Source organism: Sitodiplosis mosellana, unplaced genomic scaffold (assembly GCF_009176505.1).
Source record: "Sitodiplosis mosellana isolate CC-2019 unplaced genomic scaffold, AAFC_SMos_1.0 Smas_scaffold_6166, whole genome shotgun sequence".
Taxonomy (NCBI): Eukaryota; Metazoa; Arthropoda; class Insecta; order Diptera; family Cecidomyiidae; genus Sitodiplosis; species Sitodiplosis mosellana.
Window position 1 is genome coordinate 1,299,897 of NW_022601407.1, and position 18,296 is coordinate 1,318,192.

An 18,296-nucleotide genomic window follows, 5' to 3' on the forward strand; every position below is an offset into this window, starting at 1 on the left:
TTCTTGCTTTCATTTTTGTTGAATTGTTTTCTTCTTCATCATTCTCGTTATAATTTACGGCAAATACAATCAAACAATCAGTTACAAGTCAAAATTCCGAATTATTTCTGGTGATTGAATGAACAATGATTGCTATTGATTGAAGTGAGACTCAATCACACACATATCGTGTGACACTTGAAAAGTGGTACAGTTCCAATGTCATATAATAAACAGTTATAACTTCTGCTGGCATCCTCTCTTTTTATTCGATTGCTTCGTTTTACGATAATCCATCGACAGAGTTCTCCGATATGCACTGTACCGTTTCGTTCTGTTCATTTTCAATCTCATCATCGTTGGAAATATCTGTTAAGAGACGACGAAGGCTTTCAATACCGCGTAAGAAACCATTATCTACAAACAGGGATAAAAAAAGAAAATCAAAGTTAATTTAAATTGGAAAGAAGGTTGACACTCTTCAACAAGCTCAAAAGTGTAGTTAGTCGTACCTGGCCCTTGATGTTGCACCGTCGTTGGATTCGCATAACTAGACATTTGGTCATTCTTTCGCATAAATGTCGTATGAGCGAAATCAATCATTCGAATATCACAAATGGCACCAGACAACGAACTATTGCGATGCAGTGCCTTTCGCTTCGATGGCCCGACTATGCCCGATACTGTAGCGGTAGGTGTTGTGGTTGTAGCACTTGTCGATTGACCACGTAATCGCTTCGATTGGCTTACACTGGTATTGTGATCGTCTCCATTTGCATCAGCCGACGCATTGAAACCGGTATTGGATGAATCACGACCGGCGACCAACGTGTATTCACTTACAACATCGAAATTACGTTTGACTTTCGGTGTCGATTGTGCCAGCGATGTATCAAATTCGAGGCTACTCTCCTCGGAACTGTCCTGCTGTTGCTGTTGGTGTGCATGTATTCGATCCGATATGGCCGATAAATCGTCACTGCTATTGCTGCTATAGTTCATCCACGAGTCGCATGACATTGGGCTTGACATTGTTGAGATGCCAGACGATGTTACGGGGTCAGCATCAAGGAAAACCGTTTCTTCGTTGATTGGAACAAACGGTGTTAAAGATGCACCGCGTACCGCCGATTCACCCGGCCCACGCTGCTCAACTGGTATATCGACTGTTGTTGTCGTTGTCAATTTTATTTCAGTTGACGCCAGCGATAGCTACAAATAATCAAAATCAGAAGTCAATCAAAATAATAATAAACGATCCAATCATCCTACTTTAATTTCGCCTGAGCATAGGACCTACCGGTAAATGGTTCGATTGTGTGTGGCTGGTGTATACATGGATTGATTGTGTATCAGGCTGTTGTTCATCCAATGATAAATTCAATTCAATGGAATCGTTTGATGCATCTGCATCGTACGAACAATTTCCGCTGTGTGAATCATCCTCAATTGACCTTGATTGATTATCACCTTCGCCTTTGGAACTGTGTATGTCGTCAGTTGGTGAGGTAACTGCCAACACATCCTCATCCATTGGCAACATATCCTTTGGATCTTCATAGCCCTCGTAAACAATTAACAATGAACTGCAAGGAAACCAAGTCATTAAATTAATATGCGATGCTTCACAAGTCATGCATCAATATCGATATATGCACAGATACAGTTAAAAATTATCATTTGACTGCTTGCTCACCACGAATAAAACCGATAGCTGGATTGTCGTTCAATCACACGCCTTAATTGATCCAATTTCTGTACAACCTTTCGCACAACTCTTGTTCGCAATCGGAAACCATTGTGGAAGAAATTGTATAGCGCCTTTTTGAATCCGTCCTCGTTCAATTCACGGCCATAGTACTTATCGCGTTTCATATAGTGCTCAATGTCGGCTTGATATACTTGCATGCCACACAATCGCACACCTAATGTACCCGATGTACTTGCTGCACATTTTGCCATTTGTTTACTGCGCTTTTCAGCCGATGCATCGTCTCCGTGTTGTCTCGTCCCCATTTTCAAGTCCAATATACAAGGCTGGCGGAATTGTGACGTGATATTCTCCAGCATTAGAAAATCTACGCAGCGCAATGCAATGCAAACAGAACAAAAAAAAACCGTAGAACAAAAGAAAATGGGAAAAAAAGAAAAGAAAAGAAATCGTCAATTGTGTAATGCGGATAATATACATAAATAATTGTATATGGTTTAGTGGAAAAACGCAAAGCATTTTTCCATTCAATGACTGAAAATGAAAAACCGTCGACAAAATAACAAAACCGAAGGGGGAAAAACCCAACAGAAGGCAATGCAAACCCACAAGACGGGAAAATCGATAAAATGTTGCGCCATACAAAATACGATGGCTTGAATGAACAGTGACACAAAGTAAAGCACCAGTGGGAATTGCAGTTGTTAAACAAGATTCATATTGTGTCACAACGATAAGAAAATCGATATCAGCTGGCCAACTAACAATGGAATCCATAGGTTGTTCAACGACAACAGCAAAAAATGACATGATGTGATGAATGTGTAATGCGCTGCTTTTTTCCTTTCTATGTTCGGTGTTGCGTAATTTCTCAAGGTTGAGGTTCCGTTCTGTTTTTATCCATTGATTACATCTGTTTGGCGGAGCTTTCCAATCTCATAACACCCATGAATGTAGTAGTCTCTGCAGTGAACAATTCCCAGCGACACGAACATACTCATCGGCAACGAAACCAAATACATTTCAACGATTTTCCAACAAACATTAACAAAGCCTACAACAGTCTATCTCGGCAATAGTAGTACAAAATTTGAACCATACAATTGATTATGGAATGAAAAGATGAACGACGGTGAATTAAATTTATTCAAGAAGTTGAAATAGCTCTTGGAAACCATGCAATAATCCTCAAAAAATTCAATATCGGTCTAAGAAGTGAAATTTGGAATTTTCTTCAACGATATCATGATTCCCCTAACATCATATCACCATCATTTCGCAGAAGAAAAAAAAGACAAAGAACAATCGAATCCCAGTGAATGTAGTAGGTAAAATCATTCTTGAGACTGGTACCACAAAATCGGAAATGAATTTCTCTCTGCCGAAAAATGCCGAATTGAATCGAATATCCAAGAAACAAAAATCAACGTTGCCATGCAAACAGATGTGTGTTTCAATTTGGGGATGTCCAATGCTTGTAGAACTATTGAAGGTGACGGTCAATGATGAATTCTTTATTGTATTTCTTTCTGCCTAAATGCTCGACGTTCATTGTAAATGCTTTGTGGATGCGTGTGCGTATTTTTTTTTTTTTGATTTGCTTTGGTTTCATTTTTTTTTATTATGATTCATGGTCATGGGATACTAACATTGTTTGTTAGAGTTGTCTATTTGAGAAATACTTTTAATAATCTCCATCGCATTTCCATTCCTATGGACTTTCATTCTGTAAAAAAAAGAAAAAGAAAAGAAAAATCGCCCGGTTAGAGAATCCATGTGTACTCGTTTAAAATATTCTACAAATGATTTGATTGTTTTGTTTGTCTATTGATTTGAGGAATTTGAATTGATTTTGAAGGTTTTTATGTGTGTTGCTTCAAGCAACTTGCTTGTATCTTTTTTGTTCATTGGTTTTGTACAATAAACTGCCATCGATTTTGATAGTTTACGGTTGCGATGGACGAAGCAAACACTCCTGCGCTAAATACAATGACGTTGAACGTTTCGTTTTGGGAAAAAGAAAAGTTGGAAAATAAATAATAAATGAAATGAACGACTGTGAAATAAATATGGTTGATTATTATAATGTAAGACGAAAATATGTTTGTGTGTGTGTGTGTGTGTGTGTGTGATGGCATGGCATGGCATTGATCGGTTGGTATTATGTTCCCGGCAGTTATCCATTTTATTGGCGTGTATTCCCTAACTATTCTGGAATTAATTTTTCAGAATTATCACGAATATTGTTGTCAGAAGAAACAATTCGATTTTTTTTTTGGATTTCATGTAAAACTAGTTTTTATTCGTATTTTTTGGTTGTTGTTGTTGTATTTCATTCTTTTTGAAATAAGAAATAAAATACCCATTCACAATACAGTCGCAAAAGTGTGTATATTTAATTACACCATTCATAAAGTAATGGACCAAACAGACAAGTACGCGATTGGATTGGCTTAGCTTAGTGCCACTTAAATTGAGCGCATGCTTGTCGCTTTTGTCCTTCATTTTAATTTGCTAATATACAAACATGAGTGGTTTTCAAATTCTTTATTTTTTCCACATATATTTTTTTTGTTATAATTCATCTACATCTGTTGTTGTTTTTTTTGTTCTAATTGTTATTGGATTTTACATTCTTATCTATAGATTAGTAGAAACCAATTCAAGTTTCTCAGCTCAGTAATATGGGCTGCACACGCTTTGCACACGATTTCTTCAGAGACAGTGGGTGTGTGTAATAGCTTGTGAATGTGGTTGGCTTTACTAAAAACATACACCTGAAAATTGTAACATAGATTAACAAACAAAATTTAATTCGGATTCATTTCACCATTTTTTTTTGTTACTCGAATATTTAAAGATGAATTTTACCCAATTCAGAAAAGTCTGTACTTTTCTTTGTACATTCCGTTGTAATTCGAACTTGACACTGGCGCAAAACAAAATCACTATGCAAAAATCATTGAAATGACATTAAATGTACGATTTGAAGAGAAAAAAACACACACAATTTTGATGGTGCAAAAACATATATTCACTAGTTTAACACAAAAACCATGTACAATCGTATGTTATAATTCTTCTTTTTTTTTAAATAGTATGAACTTTGCCCAATTTTCAAATGAAAGCTGCTTTTGCTTATCTTTCATTTCGCTATCCTACACATAATTGTGAAAACAGAAAATGAATAACGATATGGCACAATGCAATTCAGCAGTAATTCGAGAACTTTTGCCAGAAAAAAATAACATGAATGCCATCACGAAATCGCATTTCATCCTGCAGACAAAAAGCATCTCAGACAACAATACCCTGTGTGTTTTTTGACGAGACTCTGTTAAATTTCCTGTCCAAATGGTTGGTTTTCAATGATACATGAAATAAATGAGTGTAACCATTCGAATTCTCTACGTCGAAAGAAAAACAACATTCAACAAATAAGAACGAATCGAGAATCTACATCATCATATCAAAACGAAAGTATTTTTCATTTGGTTTGACGAGATTAAACGAGAATGAGATGTGGTCTTAAATCACAAATAAAATACTGACCGTAAAACATCATCACGTTTCCGTTTCGATGCGCTCGGTTTTCGATTGGGGTCTTCGTGGAAGCTTGGTGAGTAACGTTTCTCCAGCTTGAATCCGCTCATCGATGTCGCTTGCATAACGCCTGCACAAAAAAAACATTATGATTAACTAAACAATTGCCGACAAAATGTCATCGTCTATTCTCATTCATAGTTTTTGTTAAAAAAAAATACACATATAAAGATGTGTTTGTCTCCAGGAGCTCTATCGATCAGTCAATAAAATCATGTAAATGTAAATATTTTCCTTGATGTGAATGACGTGGGGCAACGTATTGCAAAGCTTCCCATAATTAAAAGCAAATAAAGAAACGCACAACCGATGCAAAAAACAAGAAACCAAGAGTGAGAATTTAATCATTTCTTCGTAAAAATTCTGGTTTTCGGTTCCAATGATTACAGTGACTCATTGTGGTAGGTCATTCCAATTGAGTCATGACATTGCAATCAAGAAAATCATACGTAATCGTTTTGTACTATTTTCGAAAACTTGCTGATATTGCATTCGCTCTCACCGGTCAATTGATTTCATTGGAATGAATGCCGTGCGAGTTTTACAGTGACCTAAAATCTAAACCCAAATTGTTATCAGCCGTTTGGATTTTATTTTGAGCGTGTCGCGACTCTTTTAGTAAAACCGCCAATCATAAATAAAAACCAAACTGTGTACAGGTCTGTCCGCATGTGTGCGTGTTTCTGTGTCGGTGTACATTTCGAATCGAGCAATGAGATTGGAATTAACATTTGAGACGAACCAGATCATTGGCCTTTCAACTTTGCAAAGAACAATGGCAATGTCGTACAACGATACAAGAGAAAATCCTTCGTCATACATGACGCTGAATGAATACCATTCATTGTCTTCTTTGTTTTTTTTCTGTTCGACTTCTTCTTCTTCTTCGTTTTCTTGTGTCGTCTTGTTCATGTTGTATTTATTTGAAAATAGTTTCGTCGATAGTCGATAAATTTCTGAGCTATATTGACCCATACACGCGACAGACAAATAAAATTATTTCAATTATTTTCTGACGCAAATTAATCGCAATTCAATTTTAATAGTCGGATTATGTGGCCGAACGGCGTATGTTTGTTTTATTGTGTGACTTACCTTTGTATTTAGGAACGAATTGTTGAATATCCGATGGAATGTTCTGATAAAAATCTAATTCACGAATATTCAATGGTTTTATGACCGTACTCTGATTCAGGAGCAGAAGTCGCGTGTGACCTCCAACCTAAATTATAATGAAAATAAAACATACATTAATATGGAATACATATAATTGTTTTGTCTTTTTTGATTAGACCATTAAGCTTAGTGTGTTATCATACATTGAATATATTCAATTCATTTGCAGTCTGCGCAGAAAAAAAATGACGCCTTCATCGCACGTACATACACATTTCATTGGGTGCTTTCTTGACATTTTGGTGGCCAGACTTGTAAATATAATGCTAATTATAAAATTGTGACCTAAATTTTCACTTTAAACTTGGCCATTTCATGTCGTATCTGTGGCTTTTATATGAGCATTTTTTACTCCCATAAACCGCAAAAACACCAAGTGCAAGAGCGTCATTTGCTTCAAATATTTCCCGCATTGTAAAGTGTACTAAAATAGAAAATCATTTGCATGTTCGCGAAGTATTCATTTTGTACATATAAATCAACTGAAGTAATGGCGTAATTTTGCCATTATTCGCTTCCATATCTACTCATTTATTTATTTCAGCTGCTTTTTTTAATCAACAGAAAAAAAAAACACTTTCTCCTTTTTCGATGTCAATACTGTTGACTCAACAGAAGGAAAAACCAAATGTTTAGAATGTTCTGGCTGAAAGTTGAAATGGATTTTGAACAAAAGATTAGATTCCATTTCAAAATCAACAATAAAGAGTAAAGGTAACCGTTTACTTGTGTTCATTATTTTTATGAGCATATATTAGCATGCAAAATCATTAGAACAAGTCGGTAGTGAACATGAATGACGTTTATACTCGGTTCGACATTGTTTTGGTATGCACAATTACTCCTGAATGAATAGAACGAAATTGAATACATAAATGCCAAGAAATTCCGTTGTAGATGTAAATAATGTAGAGTCATTTCTTGCGGTTATAGTTTTGATAAAATTTTTCCTGACGAAGTGAACGAGGCGCGTTGTTCTCATGCATACGTGTGTATTAAGAAATAGTTGATTTTATTGAGAGATAATGATACACACGGACAGAGAGAGAGAGAGAGAAAGAGAGAAAGATCGAGAGAGAGAGAATAGCATATTTCGTCATCGTTGAAGCCGCATGACGCAATTCAACCTAGAACTGACCACCCAACCTCCTTGATATCGTTTCACATATGATTTTTCCCCAATCGAACATTTTTGCTGTTTTTGCTTAGTCCACACACGGTGTACGGCGTCAGTTTTTTTTTAATTCATTCTCTGTCGCTTTAGCTAAAAGCCAACACCGATTCCGAAATGCACTTATCATAATTGAATACGAGATACTACCACAAATTCGGTCATCCATAAATCGAAGATGACGAGGCCACACAGCCAACACAAACAGTAAATAGAATCACAGTTTTCGCGATGTTCTATTTATACCGCGTAATGATATGTAAAAGAAGAATTAAAATATGTGTTATTGAACCTTGAAATGCGTTGTTTTGAGAACGGGCAAGCGACCAACATACAGATACGAACAAGCAACGCTACATGTGCTGCCCTAAACAATTAACACACACCACATCAAGCCAAATGTGTTGCAGCATTTCCTCACACGTGTAATTATGTGCCATTTTGCTTTCGTCGTCGTTCATTCAGTCGTATGATGAGTTAATTTGGAAATTAATCTTAAACTTGGTCTTTTATGAAAACGAAGAAAAGAAACGCTGTTGTTGAATGGAAACGGAAGCAAACGCGTTGATTTGAATTGAAAGGTACATGAGCGCTTTGAAATGTTTGCAGTGACTCTGTCCGAAAAATGCGGATTTGTTACAAAAATAAACACACAAACGAACCGCTGCTAATTTAAGCAACGAATCATGCAAACGACTGTAAATCTGTATTCAGTTTTGAGGATATTCATTTCAATTCATCATAATAATCGATTTCATAAATGAAGCTTCTAGTGAAGTTTTTGCATTTCTCGTTATGAAATCCAATTACAATGTGCTTTAATGTTTGGCATTCCACACTTTTTCTCTCTGCTTCTTCTTCTCCTTTTCTTTCTGTAATATTTATCTTCAAATGCGATATTTAATGATTCATAAATTAAAACACATGAATGAAACATTCCGTACACAAATTAAACTGTGATCTTTTAAAAGACGACGACGGCGTCGCAAATATGATAATGAAAATGCGATGTTTAGAATATATCAAACGGAATATTCTCTTGGTCATTCGAAACGAATGTGATTTGATTTTTCCGACTATGGTTTGTTTGGCATTGGTACTTATGAGGAAAAAAAATACGCGAACAAAACGCTTCGAATTCTCCAATTCAGTATTTTGTTTGAAACTTTGAAATAGATTCAGTGATCGTCAGCCGCTTTTGATCATGCTATGTGAATAACAAAATTTTGACAATGTTTGTTATACTTCGGAGTCGGTGTTTAATACATTGGCGCCAGATTTCGAAAAATAGCACATGTTGTTGTTCAGCGATATACAAAAAGAATATATGCCTCACTCGCTGACGATCGAGCATTACAAATAAATGAATACTAGACTGTTGTGTATACACGTAAGGCATATATATATATATATATGAGCAATTGAGCATACACAATTGTGTTATTTGATATGCAGAATCCGGAAGCTTAAGCGGTATACATTTGAGACCGGCTTTGGCATAATATTGTATTTACGAATTGAGCGCTTACTTTGCCTGATAACACTCTAGCTTAGAAATAACATTATCAGTTCTAATTGCACTGCAATCGTTCTGTTTTTGTGTTTGTTTACCTGATTTGATAATGGATGTAGTGCCACTTCGTCATCATGATCGATGGATTGTTGTTTTGGTTGCTGTTGCTTCTGCTGCTGTTGCTGTTGTTGCAAAGGGCTGGGCGATTTGCTGGCATCAGAAACCGTCAATTTGGTACCAGCATATTGATTTTGTGTGGAATTTCTCTCCGCTAAACCGGGCAAACTTTCCGGATGTGGCGTTATCCATGCTCGCCGAAAATCATTTGACGAAACAGCGGACGACGCTGCGGAGATGGAGTAATCAGTTTGCGTAACCGTGGTGGCGCAAAATTCAGCCTGAGTAACAACCGTTGACATATAAAAACCGTTTTATCTAGATTCCCACCTTCCCTGACCGTGCGATGAATTCGGTCAGTCAGCTGATTAGTTTGGTTTTGGTTAAGCGGTAAAATCGGTTAAAAAAAATTACGTTGTCACGCCAATGTACAGCGTTGCTGAACTGTGCTTTGTGGTGGAACAACAAAGGACCACTTGCGCGTGGCCTTGTTTGTCACTGAGCAATGTGGAGCCTACTTTGGATCGGTTAGCCGATATTCGACCATTTATCATTTGTACTCCTTGGCCTGATGCAACCGGAATAGCCTCAGTGTGTGTGTATGTGTTTGCCTCCCTCCTTTGTATACGGTTCCTCTTTTTATCTGGTCGCGCAATGAACTTTTAGATACAGTTCGATGATGGGAGGGAAATTCGGGGCTAGTATTGGTAGGAGCCGAATTTTGATCAGTTCGAATGCGATCTGAAGCGACCCAATTAATGTCGTTGCGCAACCAAACGATTTATTCCACTTTAACGATCGAATTTTGACGGCTTTCAAATTACTCGTCAATAATCTCTGAACTTCCTTTCTTAGAGCGACTTTCGATCTGTAAATAAAAACCAGAAAAATGGAAATCAGTACATTTCGAACGAACAAAATCATAGTTAAAATGAATGAATTTTCAATAAAATTTAGATAAGTATTTGCTTGAATAATAACTAAACTTTGAATTCCAATCTTTTGAATTCGATATCTCCACTGCAACCATTTTGTTTTGTTACCATTGCACTTTTCTCGTTGTTCGAAAGCATGAATAAAATATATGTTTGAGAAAATGTTGAGAGCCGAATTAAAAAGGCCCACGTAACTGTTCCTTAATTGCATTTCTCGTTTTCCGCCTTCAATTCCCATCGCTTCGAGTTAATTATGATCAAAATTTATTGAATGCACCGAAGAAAAACCCGGCGATAAATGAATGATGTGGGAACTATGTGAACAACTGTGCAATCTATCAAAGAAAATGTATATTCATGTATTTTCTTTCATTCTGCCAAAAAGACTTGATGCCAAAATAAATAGTTTATTTAATGAAATTGCCGTGGTTTGAGGGGGGGGGGGGGTGAAATAAAATGTAAACGACGATACCGGTACGCTGAGTCCGTAATGCATTCTTGGCTTGATTCGATTAAAATTGCACAATATACATATGAACACACAGACATATATACACACACACACAACACCGCCGAAAGTATCAGCCGTTTGAATTTGTGTGGTGAGACAGCGGAGCACTTGACGAATATGATACGTTCATCACGTACATTCCGCATTTTAATTGATCCGGTTGTTTTGTTGGTCTCACTTTGCAAAGGAAGCAAATTGTGTGCAATCGATTATTCGATTGGGCGGGCGTACGGCATTAGACTGATGCAATATTATAAGAGAATTAACATGTTTGAATGAGCAATATGAGTGAGGTAAACGAGACTTTCGCTTGCATTCTTTTGTGCGGTATGCAAATTTCGTATGGGATATGTATCCACGGAATACGGAAATATTGTATGTGTGTGTGCTTGTGTTTGTGTTTGTGTTTATGCATATTATTTTGATGAAGAAAAAATAAACACAAAATATAATTAATACCCATTGTTCTCGGGACTGGAGAAGGTTTTGGGATATGTAGTTAGTTTTGATATTTTGTAATTCATTTCTAGAAGTTGGCATAGATGTATCAATGTTCGGTTTTGTTGATTGCAATTCATATCATACGAGCACAAAATATTTTGTTTATTCGGCGCAAAATTTACTATTAGTCGTTCGGGTGGTGTTTTGCTACATACATCGAACACGAATCAAACATAAAGTAGAGAGAGTACATCGTTGAGTTTTTCACGGGAATTAGTGAAAAAGACACCGTCATCACAAATCTGGCTTCGTTGCTTTTCTGTATCAAGTGAATTGTGCAACGGACGATAAGATTAATGACGACACCGACTATTTCGCAAAGGATGGTGGAGAAGCAATCAAACTCTGTTTTGAGGCTGTTGTCGAACCAAAAAAGAACAAACTCAAAAATTGGATGAAAATTCCCATCGAATATCGCTAAATGGTTGGAGAAGAAATCGGCATCGACTTCCAGTGGCCACAGTCTGAAGACGTGGGAAATGTCTTCAACGAGTTGTACGGTGTATACACAACCAACACGAAGATACAGGTGGGCGTTTTGCGATTACTTAATCACTTGCACAATCATTTTTCGGATGATTAAGACGGCACTTAATCACTTAATCGCTATTAATCATGATTAAGTGATTGTGCAAGAGATTAATTAATAATATGGAAAAAAAATCGAAGAAAAAGTTTCATACAAAAAACATGTCGATTTTTGCTAGACCCATTTTTGTTCAACATTTGTTAGGTCTGGTCAAAATTGACATGTTTTTTGTATGAAACTTTTTCTTCGATTTTTTTTTCGATATGATTAATTAATCAATTGCACAATCACTTAATCATGATTAATAGCGATTAAGTGATTAAGTGGTCGTATTAATCATCGCGAATTTTGGGTGTTTGATTAAGATTAATTAATCTTAATCAGATAGTCCGCCCATCTGTACACGAAGAATAACATTTTCGCACATCGCTGGAAGCGGGTGCGTTGGTTTTTACAAATTTGTGTATACCGATAGAACGAGTCCTAGTTCGACGATGTGGAGCCATACGATCGAGTGGTAATCAATGACGCCGATATCAACGCGTTGTTGAAATATTTGTTTTTCCAGCGTCCATTGAATCCTGATTCCGACTTGAAGGAGGATTTGTATGAAGATTTTCTGGAGCAATTGCAAGCAATTGGTGGTCCAGCAAACAATAACATGTTCAATTTCGTTATAACTCATTGGTTTCAATCACTGTACATGTTTTGTCGCATTCAACGCGTTGTTGAACAGTTTCACAATGACACTGTGAGTTTGGAAATACAGTGAAAGGAACACAAACGAGATCGTATGATGCCGCAGCCAAGTGCACTACGTCCACCGAGTGTTAGAAATTTCGCAGTGGTTCCAATGAACTCATTTCAACTGAAACACATTCCGATCGATACGAAATTGTTGTTAGCTCTCACCAACAAATCGATAAATCCAGACAGTGAGGATGAATGGAAACAGAATGATTTCTATGCGAACCGTGATGAAAATTGGGCACATTATTTTGATATGGAGAAGATCAATGGGCTGGTGAGAGGCAAGTTTAAATTCCGCCAACGAATTAGGACAGATAGTCAAGCCAAAATAAGAGCAAACGGAACTCTCACCCGAGGATATTCTTGCAATGTATCGGGATTTTTTCTACGAAGCTGCAGTGGACCCTGGTATGAAAACTCGCATTGCGTCAGTGAGACGAACAATCTCCACAGGAAAAGAGGTATGATTTGTATTGTGTATTTTGCTTATTTGAATGTCCGAGAATGAAAACGCAACTTCTATTCACAACACATATAAGTGAAACAAAAATAAAAAAATTTATTGAAATGAAACAACACAATCGAATTTTTTCAAAGTGTAACAACAAAAAAGATTTTTTTAAAGTGTAACATCGGTATGTAGTAAGTGTAACAACATAACGATGTTACACTTTAAAAAAATTCGATTGTGTTGTTTCATTTCAATAAAATTTTTTATTTTTATTTCACTTATATGTGTTGTGAACACACGTGTGCAAGGGGGGGGGGGGTATTATTTGGAAGCCAGATTTAAGGTATGGAGAGAGCATTGACGACTCTGGGATTGACATGTTGATAGGCCAACTTTTTTTTTGCTATCTATTGGCATCATCAATTTTCCGCCCTGACCCCTCCTTATTGCCAAAGGGAGGGTGCTTTGGGTGAAAAATCGTGTTTTCCATTCGAGATGTTTCCTTAGAGAAGCGATTTAAGGCTCTGGGAGTGGTTTTGGCCCCCAAACCCCCCCTATGTTCAGAGACTCGATTTTGACGAGCTATCGTTTGGCATCATTATTTTTGCCACCTGACCCTTCCCCACCCTCTAAATAAGGGTCCATTGAAAATTCGTTTTTTTCTTTTCGAACCCATATTTAAGGGTTAGGGAGGGCATTTGACCCCTGGTGCCCTCCATGTTCATAGACTCGTTTTTTATGCTCTATCGACTGTCATCATTAGTTTTCCCATGTGACCCAATAGGGTATGGTAACTAATTATATGTATTTTTTTCCTGGTTTTTTTATTTTGTATGGAAGTCCGGACTTTTTATATATAGCCACATTTTTGACAAAAACAAAGGGAAATGAAATTCTTTTTGTACCGTGGGATAGTAGAGCCGAGATAGTTCACAGGTACAGGGGTGACCCATTGGGTCAAGGGCAAATACCCACAAAATAGGGTCGAATCTTAGAATTTCAAATTTTCCATAAAAATAGCATAAATTCAAGTTTTTCTTTTTTCTATAGTATTCTAGTGCTCAAGACCTTCCTCCCTAGGGGGGGTTATAGGGGGGGTCTCCATACATTTTGTTGCCAAAAAACGACTACTTCGATTTTTTTTTTCGGAGTAGTCGTTGCCAAATAATGATGCCAAACGATAGCTCGTCAAAATCGAGTCTCTGAACATAGGGGGGGTTTGGGGGCCAAAACCACTCCCAGAGCCTTAAATCGCTTCTCTAAGGAAACATCTCGAATGGAAAACACGATTTTTCACCCAAAGCACCCTCCCTTTGGCAATAAGGAGGGGTCAGGGCGGAAAATTGATGATGCCAATAGATAGCAAAAAAAAGTTGGCCTATCAACATGTCAATCCCAGAGTCGTCAATGCTCTCTCCATACCTTAAATCTGGCTTCCAAATTATACCCCCCCCCCCTTGCACACGTGTGGTTGTGAATAGAAGTTGCGTTTTCATTCTCGGACATTCATTTCATATAAAACATATATGTCGTACATTCGTCATCGCTTGAGAATGCTACAAAGAGCAATGGCTGCGTATGCCACTCGCCAATATGCTTGACTTTGCATGGACAAATACATTCAATCAACTCGAGCTCCGGGAACTCGCAGATTGGTGAAGTCTATTCTCAAACAAGGGGATTGTGTCGTTCGATTCGTGGCAAATCCATACACATCGCAAACGTGTGCAGCGATTTTCACGGAACACACGAAGTCATCGATTCAAGGTGTGCCACAATTGTGAACCGAAGCCAGAAGTCGGATTGCCAGACATCATTGTGACACAATTGAGCCGGCGACAATTTTAATCGTAATGTGAGACAAAAAAATTGGGACAAAAACCTAAAGCAGGTGAAGTGGTTGAAAATGCAGCAGAAAATCCAGATCAACAATTGAACAATCGGTTGGTGTCTAAAGTTAAAGTATACCGGAAAAACTGGCGATCAATCATTGAATCAAACGTTGAAACGGAGAATGCTGCTGCACAAGAAGAAGATGAAGCCACATACATCGAAGATCTAACGCATCTGACTTTCTAAGAGGCGGAGCAACCCATTTACAACAGAAGCAACGCGTCAAATCAGCGTCCAATAGGACTGAAAACCGTTAGGCATCGTGATACAGTGGCTGCAAAATGCATCTTATACAAAGGTATAATTTTGATTGGCATGTAATACATTGTTGTTCGTGATTTCAGGTCGTTTTGAGCTGTTCAATGGATACACTCCCGATATATTCGTACTGAATCGTGGGCTCCAAATACATTTCGATGGGTTCAATACTTACGTGGTTGAGACGCAGTAGAACGCAGCAGCATTTTAGTTTTAGTTTTGATTTTTCGATTTTAATAATAATTCATGTAACGTTAAGTTATTCTGCTGGGAGCTGATTTTGTGACCCTGTCAAAGTACCTACAGCTGTGTTGGCTAGTAATTAATACACATTGATTTTCGATCGATTAAGCGAACCGCAATGTGCTACAGCTATTTATATGCAGCGACAACCGAAATCGGATCGCTGCGCACATCAAGTTCAATCGAACGGAGCAAAAAATAATCGATAGCGATTTGATACTTGGAGTATGGCCAAAATTCTTTGAATAAAATGAAGCATTTTATGTCGTAAATTGAAATTTGCTGAAATATCAGTCCGAAATGTCTGTCAATATCCAAGCGGACATCGACTTCACTTGCACAAGTTTCTCGATTCAGAAGCAAACGAAAAAACAATAATACACGAATAAAAAGAAAAACACTTTAAATTTAGGAAATTTCAGTGACTCTGAAATGATGACGGGCCTAAACTAAATATTTTCATGGTATTTCCTCGCCTATTTGTTGCGACTAAAAAACATTGCCGCATAAAAATAGAACGTTATCCACCAATTGGCAAACCGAAAAGAGCCAAAGGAATTTTAAGCGAAAATGAAAAACGTTAGCTACTACGTTTCAGGCCAACACAACAAACTGGACCCGCATAATAAATCATCAGCCGAATTTGTGCGGCTCATCCTCATGATACCGTATAAAGAAGAAAAAAAATCGATGAAAAATGCCACCCAAACAAAATTTGATGACTCATTTTTATGTAATGTGTTCTTTCGGTGGATATTTAACTTTTCAATCGGTCGAATGATTCGCCAGTGGATTAGTTAAGCCGTTCAAACTATTTCATTAGTTTGCAAATGAGATCAGAATTGAAAAATTTCCATGATGAAAAAAGAGCTTCATTGCCGAGATTAAGCCGGAAAATTGTCATTTCAAATGACACGCGCTCAGTACATTTGCGCAGTAATCGGTGAAATATGTCATTTTTCAGTTGAAACTAACGCGCACGTTCAAGAGTCTATACGCAGTTTGTTCAGCTGAGCTTGGAATCAATTACTACAATCTATTACACAGAGCTAATTGCGATTACTAACAATATTCTTGTGCTCATTTCAATTGCAGTCAACTAAATAGCGTTAATCTATACGTTGTTGTCACAATGTCTGGGCAATTTATTTAAAAATTATCTAGGAAACAAACGTATTCGAGTGTTCATTACACAACAAAACGCAAAGAATATACCAAAATATAGTGAATTAAAGAAGCCGAAACCGAAGCATACCGTTGAAGTCTTGCCATTTGTGATTTATTTAGCCTGCGTCGCACACCAAAGAAACACAACATTTTCATTCCGTGGTTTTTACTTGCGAAACATGCAACCGATTTGTGACAACGTGATGACGATGTTCAATTGTGAATGTAGGCCAGCATGTTGAATGATAAATTGTTTAGTGCAATTGCTATGAATTCATAGCCGCCTGTTTTTTGTGCATTCGAACGGTGTGACCCACATAAATAGTTCATCCAAAGATTATTCAAAACTAAAATCAATATGTTTTAGCAACATAACATCAACTAACAACACGTTGATGTAATGAATTGATTGGATGTTAAAGTGTGTTTGTGGGGGAGGGGGGTGGTGGGTAAAGATTGAACAAAATGCAGGGCAACCATAAATCATAACAGCTGATTGTACTGCATTGCGGTCATTTAGATAGGCATTTGTATTACACGTTTCAATTTAAATTGGACGGAGATGTAAACAAAACTTTCACCGAATTGTCGATGCAAATAGAAAAATGTCCAGCTAGAAGTTGGATTAACATAAAATAGATTTTCCAATGTAACATTTGTTATTTGGTATAACTTTGACTGTATTGCCATGGATCTAATGTTTGTCGTTTCATCGAAGGAGCTTTTATCACAACATTATAAACTGAACCAATTACTTATTTTATATGTCAGCTAATTATTTAGAGGCCATGAATAGTTGCAATCATATTGATAAGTGATAACCCGTGTGGAAAATTTTTGACTGACTAAAAGTGATTGTCTCGAACAAAATAAGCAACTGCAGTTAACGTTAATCACAAATCACATGTCCCAAATTAGTCGACTGACTGAAAGAATAACTAAACGTGATTGTCTCCATACAAAACGCATGATTTCAATCAACTTAGCCAGTTTTAGTTGTGTATCACTACATACAGTTACATAAAACTGAGTGACTGTTAGTCATTTTATTTGCACACGGGAAACGAATGGCAAACATTGACGATTTAAAGTGCTACAGTGCTACTGCGTAATTCTGTTTGCAGGCAAACAAAACAATCGGACGAAACTTCAATTAATAATTATTCGTTGTTAGGAAATTCTCGAATCAGAAAAAAGAACTAATTAAAAATTTATGATAATAAGAAATCTTTCGAGATAAACAATGCGTTAAAAATGTATTGACCCACCAAAATGATCAAATCCTGTTCACACAACTGGAATGGTAAACAACAGAAACTTTGCTCGTGAATCATCGAACTATGTTCGATTAACAACATTCGATTAGCGAAGCGGATAAAGTCCTTCAGGCAATATTGATTTCTCCAGATTTATATGTATAATGTAGCAATTAAAGGTTAATTCGCGCCAAAAATACAGTCAACACTCGATTTGGGAATGGACGTCACACAGACGTCACTGAATCGGTTTTTGGACATTGATTAGGAAAGAACCACTTCTTATGCAGATCGATAGCTAATCTCATTATATTTTCTTTCGACGTTTTTTTCTTCTTCTCTCTATCAATGAGTTGCATCCATATCATTTGACAAAAAAAAACTCAAGTATGATGTTATGCGATTGAACTCCAAACAACAGATAAGACTTTTGAAAAAATGAAAGAGAAATTGAAACAGCATTTGAAGAGCAAATGATAATGAACTTCATTTTTTTTTCAATTGAGATGGAAATGTTATTGAAAGTACGAAA

The 18,296-nt window shown here is 36.9% G+C and overlaps 1 protein-coding gene across 5 annotated transcripts in view; it reads right to left on the minus strand.

Moving 5' to 3' along the window:
• LOC129575181 (uncharacterized) overlaps positions 1–18,296 on the minus strand; it is a 30,676-nt gene continuing 12,380 nt past the window's right edge. For all 5 annotated transcript variants that reach the window (XM_055458199.1, XM_055458198.1, XM_055458200.1 and 2 more), the window contains 8 exons: positions 9,252–10,138; positions 6,389–6,515; positions 5,243–5,363; positions 3,340–3,416; positions 1,676–2,057; positions 1,280–1,565; positions 492–1,191; positions 1–396 (listed from right to left, as the gene is read on the minus strand). In XM_055458199.1, the coding sequence (XP_055314174.1) occupies positions 263–396; positions 492–1,191; positions 1,280–1,565; positions 1,676–2,057; positions 3,340–3,416; positions 5,243–5,363; positions 6,389–6,515; positions 9,252–9,572 (2,148 nt within the window). In that variant the 5' untranslated portion in view covers positions 9,573–10,138 and the 3' untranslated portion in view covers positions 1–262. The remainder of the gene's footprint in view (positions 397–491; positions 1,192–1,279; positions 1,566–1,675; positions 2,058–3,339; positions 3,417–5,242; positions 5,364–6,388; positions 6,516–9,251; positions 10,139–18,296) is intronic.